Source organism: Dendropsophus ebraccatus, chromosome 3, assembly GCF_027789765.1.
Source record: "Dendropsophus ebraccatus isolate aDenEbr1 chromosome 3, aDenEbr1.pat, whole genome shotgun sequence".
NCBI classification, from domain to species: domain Eukaryota; kingdom Metazoa; phylum Chordata; class Amphibia; order Anura; family Hylidae; genus Dendropsophus; species Dendropsophus ebraccatus.
Window position 1 is genome coordinate 185,977,905 of NC_091456.1, and position 17,047 is coordinate 185,994,951.

The window sequence follows — 17,047 nt, forward strand, 5'->3', positions numbered from 1 at the left end:
GACGCCAAAAATGTTCGGGGCAAGCCGACTTCCCTGCAGCCCCTCTATCATTTATCCACATGTGCAGATGAATGGTAGAGACTTCGGGGCATATGCGGCTCAGGCAGTGTCTCTTTATGTGCACAGTGAACGCTACTAGGAAACGGGTGACAGGAGAGTTGCTGCATATGGGCCGTTGTGGGAAGAGGGGGAGTTCTTGGTGCAGCTGATTAAAAAGCACGTCAACAGAATACTAGAGAAACACAACCCTATTTAGTACAAACAGGGCAAAATTAATTCTTATTTTTTTGTCGTCTTTTCCACGATTTCCACAGGACAGATGACACCACGATTTGCACACTGACCATACTATCATGTCCTCATTATTTGACAAGGTGGCAGATGCAGTAAGTTAATTATTATAATCTGGTTGGGAGTTTATTTTCTTGTTCCTTTTCGGTTTATATGGGGACATAGTAAGGTTCCTTCTCAAAACAACAAACTAAATGTGGCCGCATGTCTTTCTGCACAAATTCCATTTTTTTTTAAATTCATTTTCTCAACTAAGGCCAAGGTATTCACAACTGCGAGTATCACGCAATCTTTTGTCACTTTTTGCTTCTGACAGCACATCGATATAATTTCAAAAAAAAAAAATTTTCCTCCAACAAATAACTGCAGATAAAGCATAAAAGTAGTCCGGCACAGGACCAAAATATAATAATTTGGGGGTGGGGGAACATAAAAAGAAGCCTGGGAAGTGCCGCACCTCCCTGCTCCTGGACCCCAGCCGGCTGTCTTCTTAGCTCCCTTCTGGCTACATCACGACCCAGTTGACGGATGCCCGCTAAGCCAGTCAGTGACTGGGACGGGACACTGCTGCAGTCACTGATTGGCTAAATCACCTGTTAGTGACGTTCAACCGGGTTGTGACGTACCCTTAAGCTGGGAGATGATGATACCCAGCTGGGTATGTGCGGGCATGGGGACCGCTAGGCATATTGTCTTTTTTATTTTCCCCCCACCCCCTGGCTGCAATTCTTCCCCCGCCGGACTTCTCCTTTAATTATCAGTTTTTCCATAGTTTCAGAAACTGATGTTAGTGGCATGGAATCATATAATATAACATCTTGACCCAATCTATATGAGACTAGCCAGTAGTTTCCAATATAGTGTATCTGAATCATCTCATGGCAATCTACTGACGGTACATCGCGATGTAGCAAAATTAAGGTGTCCAGAAAACATGGAATATCCTGCGATTTCTTTGACAGAAGAATCTGACCTGCATTTATTATGTTGTCATCCAGCCATTGTTCTTTAGCAATGACATCTTTGTCCTTAAAAGTCAAATTAACTCGACTGTTACCCAAACCAAATCTGTTGGGTTGCCCTCTAATTTAGACAGACTCACTCGCCCCTACAGTTTGCCGTACATCTTCTATTCTGAGGTTATGTTTTTCTTTTCCAGATTTCCTTTAAAAAAGATGTTTATTTTCCTGGGTCTCAATTTTGATGCTGGATCTACAAAAGTTAGTTCCTTGTCTTTTAGGGTCGTCTCCCCTAAAACATGTTCCTTTAATTGAACAGAAAATTCCCTTAGACTCCCCCTCTCTTTGCACAGACTGCACGGCCTTCTCCTGGGGCTCTGACATTATCTCTGAGATTAAACCTATGGGGAGGAATAATAGCGAGGTTACCGCACTATAAGTTACAGGAATAACAGACACTTTATCTCACTATAAGCTGCATAACCAACCAAGACTTCACTGACACCTGATGTTCTGTGACACAGATGTAGTATGAACCTGGCCTTACTGTGTACACATACAGCTCAGCTACATGTACATTACACACATACAGCTCAGCTACATGTACATTACACATATACAGCTCAGCTACATGTACATTACACACATACAGCTCAGCTACATGTACATTACACACATACAGCTCAGCTACATGTACATTACACATATACAGCTCAGCTACATGTACATTACACATATACAGCTCAGCTACATGTACATTACACACATACAGCTCAGCTGCATGTACATTGCACACATACAGCTCAGCTACATGTACATTACACACATACAGCTCTACTACATGTACATTACACACATACAGCTCAGCTACATGTACATTACACATATACAGCTCAGCTACATGTACATTGCACACATACAGCTCAGCTACATGTACATTACACATATACAGCTCAGCTACATGTACATTACACACATATACAGCTCAGCTACATGTACATTACACATACAGCTCAGCTACATGTACATTACACATATACAGCTCAGCTACATGTACATTACACACATACAGCTCAGCTACATGTACATTACACATATACAGCTCAGCTACATGTACATTACACACATATACAGCTCAGCTACATGTACATTACACATATACAGCTCAGCTACATGTACATTGCACACATACAGCTCAGCTACATGTACATTACACATATACAGCTCAGCTACATGTACATTACACACATATACAGCTCAGCTACATGTACATTACACATATACAGCTCAGCTACATGTACATTACACATATACAGCTCAGCTACATGTACATTACACATATACAGCTCAGCTACATGTACATAACACACATACAGCTCAGCTACATGTACATTACACACATATACAGCTCAGCTACATGTACATTACACATATACAGCTCAGCTACATGTACATTACACATATACAGCTCAGCTACATGTACATTACACATATACAGCTCAGCTACATGTACATTACACATATACAGCTCAGCTACATGTACATAACACACATACAGCTCTACTACATGTACATTACACACATACAGCTCAGCTACATGTACATTTCACACATATACAGCTCAGCTACATGTACATTACACATATACAGCTCAGCTACATGTACATTACACATATACAGCTCAGCTACATGTACATTACACACATACACAGCTCTGCTCCACACACATCACACACACACAGCTCTGCTCCACACACACACACAGCTCTGCTCCACACACAGCTCTGCTGCATACACATCACTTCAGCTCATCCAGCACAGCAGAGTCCTGCATACACTGAGCAGCAGCCCCTGATCATGTGACTCCTCCTCCTCCCTGTGACTGATCACATGACTGTGACATCATGGCAGGTCCTGGAAGCACAGGGGAAGCACACGGCTCCTGTACAGCTCTGCAGGTGGAGGTAATTAGGAGATGTTTCCTCTCTATGTGCAATGAACCATTTTCCATCCTCTGTACTGTATAATGAGAATACATTTTTTGAGGCTTTAAATGTTTATTTAACCCTTGGCGGCACATTCTGTACATTATGAGTGTTTGTGTTGTATTAGCAGAATCCAGGACCTGAGTTTGCTTCATAGATGGCGGATTATAGCAGCCGATCAGCTGATCCTCACTGATAAAGGGGTACTCCGACATCAGGTCAAAATAGCAGCTAGCATCGTTACCTGTCTGCCCCAGTTCTGAAATGACCAAAAATCCACTTGTTTCTGGTTCTTGGTTCTGTACTTCCTGATTGACCAGTTCAGCCCTCCCACCCTGCCTACTCCCCTCCCGCAGCACCTGTGTATAAGTGTCCTTCTTTGGACAGGGCTGCATCTCCTTGCTAAACAAGTCTCCAAAATTCTGATGAAGACCATGGGAGGATGGCTCTATTAGCTGAGGACACTGATTTCACCTCTAAAACGGATAAACTTGTGCTATTTAACTTATACAATCCATACAAAAAGAGAGAGAATACATTGTCTATACTTCAATATCTCTCCAAATGTTTCCTCTTATTATGTCTTGTAAGTTGGATTTAAGGTAGATTTTATATCTTCTTTTCATTTAAATCACAATGATCCAGGATCCTCTGCTGATATCTTCTATATAAGAGACCGACCCATCAACCATGGAGAGAGACAGAGACAAGATGGCCGAGAGGATAATAACCCTCACCCTACACATACTCTTCCTGCTTACTGGGGAGGTGAGGGATTCTGGGAGTGATGTCATCATGACATCATTCTTATCTATGGAATAACAGATGGATAGGACTGGAGAGGTGAGGGATTCTGGGAGTGATGTCATCATGACATCATTCTTATCTATGGAATAACGGATGGATAGGACTGGAGAGGTGAGGGATTCTGGGAGTGATGTCATCATGACATCATTCTTATCTATGGAATAACATGGATAGGACTGGAGAGGTGAGGGATTCTGGGAGTGATGTCATCATGACATCACTCCCTATCTATGGAATACCAGATGGATAGGACTGGAGAGGTGAGGGATTCTGGGAGTGATGTCATCATGACATCATTCTTATCTATGGAATAACAGATGGATAGGACTGGAGAGGTGAGGGATTCTGGGAATGGATGGAGTGATAGTAATGTGTCTCTCCATACACAGGATTACACAGTAGTGAAGAAGTCCTCTAGTGGGCGCTGTGGGGCCCCTGGGTGTGAAGGATGGGGAAGAACCCTGAGCCCAATCCCGGGGCCCCTGATACATGAGGAAATGGAGGAAGAGAAGATCCTAGAAGTCACCAACAAGATGGTGGAGCTGCTGAGTGGAGAGGTGAGACTGGCTGCTGGGAATGCTGGGACATTATACAGTAACACCACTGGAGGGGTGGGGGGATGACTGTGTGATCATTGTGTGTGTCAGGTTCCTATAAGGTGTCAGGACGTGGCGGTCTATTTCTCCATGGAGGAGTGGGAGTATGTAGAAGGACACAAGGATCAGTACAAGGATGTGATGCTGGAGGATCAGCAGCCCCTCCCATCAGCAGGTAATAGACAGGACTATATACACACCTCCTCTCTGTATTATCTGGATGGAAAGAATGAATTCAGTCTCTGTATGTGTTCCCTCCAGTCAGATCCAGTAAGAGAACAGCACCAGAGAGATGTCCCCGTCCTCTTCTCCCACAGGATCAGGATCAGGTAGATGGAGATGTTCCCTATGATCTGTACATCCCACCTGACTTCTCCTACTGTCTGATGACTTTTACAATATTTCTCTCACATATTATGAATCAGGAGGAAGATGGGAACAATATTAATGCTATAGACATAAGGGTAAAAGAGGAGACAGATGACAGCAGTGATAAGCAGTATAAGGAGGACATCAGTATAGGTAACCGCCCAGGTGAGTAGTGACCACTAAATGCAGAGAACACTCACACATTCTCCTCAGTCATCAGCTGCAACAAGGGTTAAGTCATCTTTTTTGTTATGTTAGTATATGCCACAGGTCACTTGGTGTTAGCCGTTCTTTTTGAGGTTTCTGTTCTAGAATTTTCAAAACCTCATTGATGCAGAATTCTCTGGCTTCGGGCTCATGCACACTGAGAAATAGGTGAGGAAATGAAGAGGAAAGTTTTCTGCTTTAAACTCCTCAGCTATTCAGCTCTGGCAGAATAGGAGCTGAATTCAAGCAGAATTTAAGCCCCCATTGACTTCTATAGGATTCCTCTAGAAGAATCCATCCAAAGAATTGACATGTCAATTCTTTGGGCGGAAAGCGGATCTGCGGCAGAAAATTCTGCTTGGAAATTCTGCAGTGTGACGAACAGAGCGGAAATTCTATTGAACACAATGGGACATTGCCCTGTACATATTTTACGGGAGGAATTTCAAGCGGAAATGAAGGGAATGTGCACACTACGGAATAGGGGCGGATCATCGCAGCTCGCCCCCGCCTGTGGCCACACACATCTCCGCCTGTGCCATAGACTCCATTCTATGCACAGGCAGATTTCGACGTCCAACCAAAGAATTAACCTGTTCATTCTTCGGGCGGACGGCAAAATCTTTCTGACCATAGACTGGAGTCTATGGCATAGGCAGAGATGGGAGTGGGAGAGCGCGGGGACGAGAAGCGGAGTCCTCCGCAAGTCCTTCACGTGTTTTTCTCAGTGTGCACATACCCTAAGAGCGAATTCTGCTTCAATTCCTCGCCTATTGCTCAGTGTGCAAGGGCCCTAATATGGTGAACGATTTCAGGTTAACGATAAATGATCTTGTTTGTGATTGTTTATCGTTAATCGTTAAAAATCGCTTCATCTTATAGGACCCTTAGTCAATGACTAAATGGATTTTGCTGTGTGCCTTGCAGTTTGTATGAAAGTATATGTAACTGTAAATGTAAAAATAATCCGTTTTATCCTCAGCAGATGACTGTACCAAGTGGTCAGATGGACGTCTCGTAACTCCCGTTACATATGAACATGGTTGCACGATGCCAGATAATTTCTCAGCTCTGTCATGTGATCATTTTATACAAGTCCCGTCTTCTGATTCATCACAGATTGTTAAGCAAAATGAAAGTTATAACAGTGCTCAAAGTCAAAGAACACACACAGAGGAGAAACCCTCTCCATGTTCAGAGTATGAAAAACATTTTATTCTAAAATCAAGTTTGGTTCAAAATGAGAAGCCTCACACAGGGACAAAGACATACTCATGTTCAGAATGTGATAAATGTTTTACTTGGAGAGGAGATCTTTATAGACATAAGAGAATTCACACAGGAGAACTGTTTTCATGCTCAGAATGTGGGAAATGCTTTACTGCCAAATCAAGCCTTGCCGAACATCAAAGAACTCACACAGGAGAGAAGCCCTTTTCATGTTCAGAATGTGGCAGATGTTTTAATGCAAAATCAACTCTTGTGGTCCATCTGAGAACTCACACAGGTACTAAGCCATTCTCATGTTCAGAATGTGGCAAATGCTTTATTCATAATTCAGATCTTATTAAACATCAAAGGACTCACACAGGGGAGAAGCCATATCCATGTTCAGAATGTGGCAGGTGCTTTATTAGGAAATCACATCTTACTCAGCATCAAAGAAGTCACACTGGGGTCAAGCCATTTGCATGTTCTGAATGTGGTAAATGTTTTGCCGAGCAAGCAACTCTTGTTAGACATAAAAAAACTCACACAGACGAGAGACCATTTTCATGTTTAGAATGTGGCAAAAGCTTTATCGTGAAAAAACGTCTTGAGGAACATCAAAACATTCACACAGGTGAGAAACCGTTTTCATGTTCAGAATGTGGGAAATGTTTTACTCAAAAATTACAGCTTGTTAGACATCAAAGAACTCACACAGGGAAGAAGTCATTTCAATGTTTAGAATGTGGGAAATATTTTATTCAAAAACTACAACTTATTAATCATCAGAGGACTCACACAGGAGATAAGCCATTTTCCTGTTCAGAATGTGGAAAAAGTTTCTTTCAGAAATCAAATCTTGTTCAACATCTTAGATGTCACACAGGGGAAAAGCCATTTTCATGCACTGAATGTGGGAAATGTTTTCCTCGGATATCAGCTCTTGCTAGACATAAAGGAACTCACCATGGCGAGAAGCCTTTTGCATGTTCAGAATGTGGTAAATTCTTTAGTACAAAAACACATCTTGCTCAACATCAAAGAACTCACACAGGGGAGAAGCCATTTGCGTGCTCAGAATGTGGCAAATGTTTCAGTAGAAAACCATACCTTGTTCAGCATCAGATAACTCACACAGGGGAGAAGCCGTTTGCATGCACCGAGTGTGGTAAATGTTATACTCATCAATCAGCTCTTGATAAGCATAAAAAAATTCACACGGGAGAGAAGCCATTTTCCTGTTCAGAATGTGGCAAATGTTTCTTTCAAAAATCAAATCTTCTTCAGCATCTTAGATGTCACACAGGAGAGAAGCCATTTTCATGCCATGAATGTGGGAAAGGTTTCACCCGTGCATCCCGTCTTCTTAATCATCAAAGAACTCACACAGGAAAATAGCCGTTTTGTTTTGAATTTCAAACTTTTCTTTATTGACTCATTATACAATAAAACATGTAAAACTGTTACAATAACATCATATGTCGAAACACTAAAAAATGAATAAAGAAAGATTTACAATTATATATAAGTGTCTGTTACCTAAGAAGCAAGTGAAATACAGAAATAGTGTGAGGAACTCTCACCTTTAGTGGTTGTGCAAATGTAATGGTGCGTTTACACAGGCAGATTTATCTGACAGATTTTTGAAGCCAAAGCCAGGAACAGACTATAAACAGGGAACAGGTCATAAAGAAAAGCCTGAGATTTCTCCTCTTTTCAAATCTATTCCTGGCTTTGGCTTCCAGAATCTGTCAGATAAATCTGCCTGTGTAAACGCTCCGTAAGGCACAGCTCTCCCTATAGTGTGTAACCAGCACTGCAGCCACTCCCGTCTAATCCTCAAGGGATTATACAATCAGCAAAAACCTTTCCACTTCACACGGGTAAAAGGCGCAGGTCTGCATAAGAAGGGCAGCATAAAAACAGTTAAAAATATATATAAGAAAAACACAACGTGTTTCGAGAACATGACTGTTTCTTCATCAAGTGTCTACTACAAATAATATGTTACAACCACATATATAATAAAATATATATGTAATTACATCACATGATCCATAGGGTTAAATTCCATCACATAATATCATCTATACGCCTGGTGGATCATTTTTCTATTAGACACTTGATAAAGAGACCGTCACTGTCTCGAAATGCGTTATCATTTTATAATAAATGTTTTACAGTTTTTATGCTGCCCTTCTTATGCGGACCTGCGCTCAATACCCATGCGGAGTGGAGGAATTTTTGCTGAATATTACGAGACGGACGCCTTTCCCCGCTATGGTCGCATAGTGGGAATATAGCCTAAAACAATTTGCCAATCCCCTTAAAAAAAAAAAAAAAAAAAAAAAACAACAACAAATGTTGTTGTTTTGTTTATTTCAGGCTGAGGTCACACTACGTTTTTGTAGTCTGTTTTTTTATCTGATTTATGCAAAAAGCGGCTGAAAAAAATGGATGTATTTGTGTGTGTCCGTTTTGATCAGTTTGTTTTTTTCAACAGCCGTGATTTATCAAACAGGGTGTAAAATGAAACTGGCTCAGTTGCCCCTAGCAACCAATCAGATTCCACCTTTCATTCCTCACAGACTCTTTGGAAAATGAAAGGAGGAATCTGATTGGTTGCTAGGGGCAACTGAGCCAGTTTTACTTTACACCATGTTTGATAAATCTCCCCCATAGTATACACTCCGGTCGGGATCCCTAGCAGCGCCGTAGAAAACTGACATGTCAGTGAATAGTGGCTGCAGCAAACCCTGTCAGTGTACCCTATGGAGCAGGCAGCCCGGCCGCTCGCTCCATAGTCTGCAGTGGGGAGTTGTGAAGCGGGTGCGCACTGATGTGCCCGCATCAGAACTAAGCTGCGCTAAAGATCATCCGGCCGGTATGATCTTTTCTGAGACCGTTCTGTTCCATGTGAAATACTGTATGGCAGATTTCTTTCTAGTCCTAAAAGGACCTGGATAGTTGTGGACGTAACTGACAATTAACCTTCCCACATCAGAACATAACTGTACATCCTGATGCGGTGGGGGGGTTCAGAGAAGGTTTGAGCAGCAACCCCGCTATGCACGGCCGCGATCCCGGCTGCTATCTGTAGCGCGGCACCGCAGCTATTAGCAGGCGCGGTCTGATCGCTGCACCTGCTAATTATATATTTAAATGCAGCTGTCAAAACTGATGTCCGACCTGGCGTGGTTCTCCAGTCCAGGAGCGCGTGGAGCAATACCAGTAGCGGATTATAACAGGTCCTTTTTGGGCGGTAGCCCGCGGCTCACGGCCCCCCAAACAGACTTACTTTCAGTGGTGTATTATCTCCAGGCTACAGTTCTGCCATGATTTGCATAAAAATCGCTGCTTTTTACCACCATTTTACACAAATCAGGGCAAAACTCCAGCCAGGAGACAATACAGTAACATTAGAGAACATACTGAAGGACCTTATCATGTGACAATGATGTCACCACAGGTCCTTTACAGGCTGCACTATGGAGGAAAAAGACTTAAGTTAGTGCTGCCATAGTTACAGTGGGTTGAGGGGCCCAAGCTTGGTAAACAGCCCGGGGGCCCATAGTAAAGTTAATCCCCCCTGAGCAATACTGCAGGCCATTTCCCGTATATAATCTGTGACAGAAAAAGATTGCAGCTCCCAGCTCCTTAAAATCTTGTATACTTTATTCTTGGTACGTCATAAAAATTCCAACAAAGTTAAAAAAAAAAACTGCGACGACGCGTTGCGAGGTGAAATTAACCCCTTAACGACATAGGGCGTATATTTACGCCCTATTGCCGGTAAGGGTGTTTTGAGCGGGGCCGCGCGGCGACCCCGCTGTGAACCGCGGCGGTCCCGGGTGCTGCTTGTAGCCCGGGACCGCCGGTATTAGCGGGCACGGTCCGATCGCTGTGCCCGCTAATACAGTAATCAGATGCAGCTGTCAAACATGACAGCTGCATCCGATTACCGGATTCAGCCGTTCCCTGGTGTCTAGTGGCGGAGATCGCATCCCCGAGACGTTATCCCGGAGGAGCGGTCTCCTTGTCTGAGGCCGGCCGGGGACCGCTCCAAGATGGTGCCGTCCCCGTCTCGGCACTTGTTTGTTATCGGCTGCAGCAGCCGAAAGCAAACGAGTGCCGATCTCTCTGATCTTTGCTGTATATCTATACAGCAAAGATCTCAATGAGAGATCAAAGTGTATATACTAGAAGTCCTCCAGGGGGAATAACCATAACCCTAACCCCAGGGGGGAATAACCCTAACCCCAGGGGGGAATAACTCTAACCCCAGGGGGGAATAACCCTAACCCCAGGGGGGGAATAACCCTAACCCCAGGGGGGAATAACCCTAACACCAGGGGGGCTTCTAGTATATGTGTAAAAAAAATAAAATAAAGTGTTGTTGTCAATAAAAAGCCCCCTCCCCTAATAAAAGTCTGAATCACCCCCCTTTTCCCAGGTTATAAATAAAAATAAATAAACAAACATGTTTGGTATCGCCGCGCGCGTAATCGCCCGAACTATTAATTAATCACATTCCTGATCTCGCACGGTAAACGGCGTCAGCGCAAAAAAATCCCAAAGTGCAAAATTGCGCATCAAATCCAGAAAAATTGTAATAAAAAGCGATCAAAAAGTTGTATATGCGCAATCAAGGTACCGATAGAAAGTAAACATCATGGCGCAAAAAATGACACCTGGCACAGCCCCATAGACCAAAGGATAAAAGCGCTATAAGCCTGGGAATAGAGCAATTTTAAGGAATGTATATTTGTTGACAATGGTTTGAATTTTTTACAGGCCATCAGATACAATATAAGTTATACATGTTATATATCGTTTTAATCGTAACGACTTGAGGAACATGCATAACAAGTCAGTTTTACCCCAGGGCGAATGGCGTAAAAAAACATTTCCCCCAAATAAACAAAATGTGTATTTTTTTTCGATTTCACCACACATTTTTTTTTTTTCTGGTTTCGCAGTGTACTTTATGCAAAAATTCAGCCTGTCATTGCAAAGTACAATTAGTGACGCAAAAAATAAGGGGTCATGTGGGTTTCTAGGTGGAAAAATGCAAGTGCTATGGCCTTTTAAACACAAGGAGGAAAAAACGAAATTGGCTCTGTCTTTAAGGGGTTAATCATGGCCAAATTAAGAGGGTTCACCTCGCAACACGTCGGCGCAGTTTTTTTTTACTTTGTTGGAATTTACCAAGAATAACGTATACAAGATTTTAGGGAGCTGCAATCTTTTTCTGTATGAAAGATTAAAACATAGGTGTCAGAATAAGCAAATTTATTTTTATTTAAAAGTTTTAATTTATAAAAAGCAGTAAAATAAAAAAAAAAAATTATATAAATTGGGTATCGTAATTGTACTGACTGAAGGAATAAAGGACTGAAGAGCTTGGATGCAGCTATAGGGAGTCCTGGAAAACATGGATATGGCATCTGTCTCTATCCATGGTTTCTGAGCAGCCCTAGGGTCAACTTCTTCAACCGCCGGTAATAGATTGGACAGGCTTGAGCATGCTCGAGTTTCGTTCATCTTTAATTCACACACATCACACACAGACACAGCTCTGCTCCACACACATCACACACAGACAGCTCTGCTCCACACACATCACACACACACACAGCTCTGCTCCACACACATCACACACAGACAGCTCTGCTCCACACACATCACACACACACACAGCTCTGCTCCACACACATCACACACAGACAGCTCTGCTCCACACACATCACACACAGACAGCTCTGCTCCACACACATCACTTCAGCTCATCCAGCACAGCAGAGTCCTGCATACACTGAGCAGCAGCCCCTGATCATGTGACTCCTCCTCCTCCATGGGACTGATCACATGACTGTGACATCATGGCAGGTCCTGGAAGCACACGGTTAAGCTGGGCAATTTTAACCTCTTGAGTTGTTTTTTTTTCATTGACTCATCACAGGAGTTGGCCCTTCTTTACGGTATTCGTAACTTGTTTGTTTATACGACGGGGTTGGTTGTTTGCCGGACAAGTTGTACTTTTTACTTGCATTATACATTGTCTCATCTACTTTCTATTCCTTTCCCAACACTCCAGGATCCTCTGCTGATATCTTCTATATAAGAGACCGACCCATCAACCATGGAGAGAGACAGAGACAAGATGGCCGAGAGGATAATAACCCTCACCCTACACATACTCTTCCTGCTTACTGGGGAGGTGAGGGATTCTGGGAGTGATGTCATCATGACATCATTCTTATCTATGGAATAACAGATGGATAGGACTGGAGAGGTGAGGGATTCTGGGAGTGATGTCATCATGACATCATTTTTATCTATGGAATAACAGATGGATAGGACTGGAGAGGTGAGGGATTCTGGGAGTGATGTCATCATGACATCATTCTTATCTATGGAATAACAGATGGATAGGACTGGAGAGGTGAGGGATTCTGGGAGTGATGTCATCATGACATCATACTTATCTATGGAATAACAGGTGGATAGGACTGGAGAGGTGAGGGATTCTGGGAGTGATGTCATCATGACATCATTCTTATCTATGGAATAACAGATGGATAGGACTGGAGAGGTGAGAGATTCTGGGAGTGATGTCATCATGACATCATTCTTATCTATGGAATAACAGATGGATAGGACTGGAGAGGTGAGGGATTCTGGGAATGGATGGAGTGATAGTAATGTGTCTCTCCATACACAGGATTACACAGTAGTGAAGAAGTCCTCTAGTGGGCGCTGTGGGGCCCCTGGGTGTGAAGGATGGGGAAGAACCCTGAGCCCAATCCCGGGGCCCCTGATACATGAGGAAATGGAGGAAGAGAAGATCCTAGGTGTCACCAACAAGATGGTGGAGCTGCTGAGTGGAGAGGTGAGACTGTGGCTGCTGGGAATGCTGGGACATTATACAGTAACACCACTGGAGGGGTGGGGGGGATGACTGTGTGATCATTGTGTGTGTCAGGTTCCTATAAGGTGTCAGGACGTGGCGGTCTATTTCTCCATGGAGGAGTGGGAGTATGTAGAAGGACACAAGGATCAGTACAAGGATGTGATGCTGGAGGATCAGCAGCCCCTCCCATCAGCAGGTAATAGACAGGACTATATACACACCTCCTCTCTGTATTATCTGGATGGAAAGAATGAATTCAGTCTCTGTATGTGTTCCCTCCAGTCAGATCCAGTAAGAGAACAGCACCAGAGAGATGTCCCCGTCTTCTTCTTCCACAGGATCAGGTAGATGGAGATGTTCCCTATGATCTGTTCATCCCACTTGACTTAACTAGGAAATCAAGTCTTACTCAACATCAAAGAAGTCACACTTGGGTCAAGCCATATGCATGTTCTGAATGTGGTAAATGTTTTGCCGAGCAAGCAACTCTTGTTAGACATGAAAAAACTCACACACGCGAGAGATCATTTTCATGTTCTCAATGTGGCAAAAGCTTTAACGTGAAAAAACGTCTTGAGGAACATCAAAGAATTCACACAGGTGAGAAACCGTTTTCATGTCCAGAATGTGGAAAATGTTTTACTCGAAAATTACAGCTTGTTAGACATCAAAGAACTCACACAGGGGAGAGGCCATTTGAATGTTTAGAATGTGGGAAATGTTTTATTCAACATTTACAACTTATAAATCATCAGAGGACTCACACCGGAGAGAAGCCATTTTCCTGTTCAGAATGTGGAAAAAGTTACTTACAGAAATCAAATCTTGTTCAACATCTTAAATGTCACACAGGGGAAAAGCCATTTTCATGTCCGGAATGTGGGAAATGTTTTATTAGAAAATTTCAGCTGGTTAGCCATCAAAGAACTCACACAGGGGAGAAGCCATTTGAATGTTTAGAATGTGGGAAATGTTTTATTCAACAATTACAACTTATAAATCATCAGAGGACTCACACCGGAGAGAAGCCATTTTCCTGTTCAGAATGTGGAAAAAGTTTCTGTCATAAAGCAAATCTTGTTCAACATCTTAGATGTCACACAGGGGAAAAGCCATTTTCATGCCCTGAATGTGGGAAATGTTTTCCTCGTATATCAGCTCTTACTAGACATAAAGGAACTCAACATGGCGAGAAGCCTTTTGCATGTTCAGAATGTGATAAATTCTTTAGTACAAAAACAGATCTTGCTCAACATCAAAGAACTCACACAGGGGAGAAGCCATTTGTGTGTTCAGAATGTGGCAAATGTTTTAGTAGCAAACCATATCTTGCTGTTCATCAAAAAACTCACACAGGGGAGAAGCCATTTTCATGTACTGAGTGTGGTAAAAGTTTTACTTTTCAATCAACTCTTGATAAGCACAAAAAAATTCATACAGGAGAAAAGCCATTTTCCTGTTCAGAATGTGGCAAATGTTTCCTTCTGAAATCAAATCTTGTTCAACATCTTAGATGTCACACAGGAGAGAAGCCATTTTCATGCCATAAATGTGGGAAAGGTTTCACCCGTGCATCGCAACTCAATAGTCATCAGAGTACTCACACAGGGAAATAGCCATTTCCTTTTTAATTTCAAACTTTTCTTTATTGAGAGATGGCACACCGCCTAGGGCCAGATGTATGTATAGGACCAGTCACAGGGTTTTCATGTCCAGAATAAGGGAAATGTTTTACTCGAAAATTACAGCTTGTTAGACATCAAAGAACTCACACAGGGGAAGGCCATTTGAATGTTTAGAATGTGGGAAATGTTTTATTCAACATTTACAACTTATAAATCATCACAGTACTCACACCGGAGAGAAGCCATTTTCCTGTTCAGAATGTGGAAAAAGTTTCTTTCAGAAATCCAATCAGAAATCAGAATCTGTGACAGCAAACGAGCTACTGACGGTGTGCGAAATCTCTGTTCCCCAACTGCTTAATATACCACACGACTGCACGGTAGAGAGGGCACACCGCCTAGGGCTGGATGTACGTATAGGACCAGTCACAGGTGTCTCTCCTACTCTGGCACCGAGATAGAGACCACGCCAAGTCATCGTACGCTACCTGAAATTTCCTGACAAAGTGGAAATCCTCCAGTCATTTAGGCGCCATAAGGCTGACCTGGTATTTCATGTCCAGAAGTTACTCATATTCGTGATTTTTAAGCTAAAACCACTTTTCTCACCCATCTGTTCGGAACTGTTCAATCGCAAAATCAAGTTTGCCCTTATTTACCCTGCTGTGCTTCGGGTTTTCCATGCTGACAGCTCGGTTTCTATGTACAAAACCCCAGACGAAGCGATGGCAGGACTTTCCAAATACTACCCTAGACAGATCATCCCCGCGCTCTAATAGATCACCTCCTCTTGACCGGCGGCATGATGATTGTCGTGAGACGTCCCCGAATCCATCTCGGCATATGAGGAATTAGGAAGAGGCATCGAACGAGGTAGATTTCCCCAAGGAGCAACGCAAGAGACACTGTTCTTTGCTCTCCATCTGAGATAGGTGATGAGAACTGGGCCCTATTGCAGGCTTGAGTTGTAAGTATTGACCTGAAAGGATGCTAGGTAGAATTTTTCTGTCTGTTTTCAATATATGGAGGAAAAAACTGTTTATTTGAGAAGTGAGTTATAACAGCTTTAGAGATAATGGGGGAGATTTCTCAAACATGGTGTAAAGTGAAACTGGCTCAGTTGCCCCTAGCAACCAATCAGATTCCACCTTTCATTCCTCACAGACTCTTTGGAAAATGAAAGGTGGAATCTGATTGGTTGCTAGGGGCAACTGAGCCAGTTTCCCTTCACACCATGTTTGATAAATCTCCCCCTATGTATATGGAAAGTGAAAGACATATTACACTCCTCTGAACCCCATCTGCTTAAGGAGGACAGAGGACTTAGAGTCCTGGTTACATTCTCCCCTTCATACAGGTGACTTCATTTCTCCAGTCACGTCTCTGTAAATGGACAAATGAGGTGGGACCTGGGTTAATGGATGGATATGTCCACAGTGAGGAGCCTTGTTACTCTTTATCCTTTTTATATCAAGACTAGAGATGAGCGAACCGGGTTTAGGTACGAGTCGATCCGAACCCAAACGATCGGCATTTGATTAGTGGCGGCTGCTGAACTTGGATAAAGCCCTAAGGTTGTCTGGAAAACATGGATACAGCCAATGACTACATCCTTGATTTCCACATAGCCTTAGGGCTTTATCCAACTAAGGCTATTTCAGCTGCAGCCGCCGAAAGCAATCGAGTGCCTATCTCATGGATCTGTGCAGTATATATACTGCATAGATCTCTATGAGAGATCAGAGCAGTCATCAGAGCAGGGGGAATAACCCTAACCCCAGGGGGGCTTCTAGTATAAGTGTAAAAAAGTAAATAAATGTTTTTTTATTAATAAATAATCCCCTCCCCTAATAAAAGTTTGAATCACCCCCCCCTTTCCCCATTTTATAAATAAAAATAATTAAATAAATAAACATATTTGGTATCGCCACGCACATAATCGCCTGAACTATTAAATTATCACATTCCCGATCTCGCGCGGTAAATGGCGTAAGCATAAAAAATTCCAAAGTGCAAAATTGCGCATTTTTTGGAATCCAGAAAAATTGTAATAAAAACCGATCAAAAAGTTGCATATGCGCAATCA

The 17,047-nt window shown here is 42.7% G+C and overlaps 1 protein-coding gene across 1 annotated transcript in view; it reads left to right on the plus strand.

The window, feature by feature from the left end:
- The window catches only part of LOC138786587 (zinc finger protein 585A-like), a 97,261-nt gene extending 81,149 nt beyond the window's left edge, over positions 1-16,112 (plus strand). The window contains exons 5-8 of the mRNA XM_069963573.1: positions 6,197-7,820; positions 8,607-8,706; positions 13,391-13,532; positions 13,619-16,112. Of these exons, the coding sequence (XP_069819674.1) occupies positions 6,197-7,820; positions 8,607-8,706; positions 13,391-13,532; positions 13,619-14,952 (3,200 nt within the window). The 3' untranslated portion in view covers positions 14,953-16,112. The remainder of the gene's footprint in view (positions 1-6,196; positions 7,821-8,606; positions 8,707-13,390; positions 13,533-13,618) is intronic.
- The last annotated feature ends 935 nt before the right edge of the window (positions 16,113-17,047 follow it).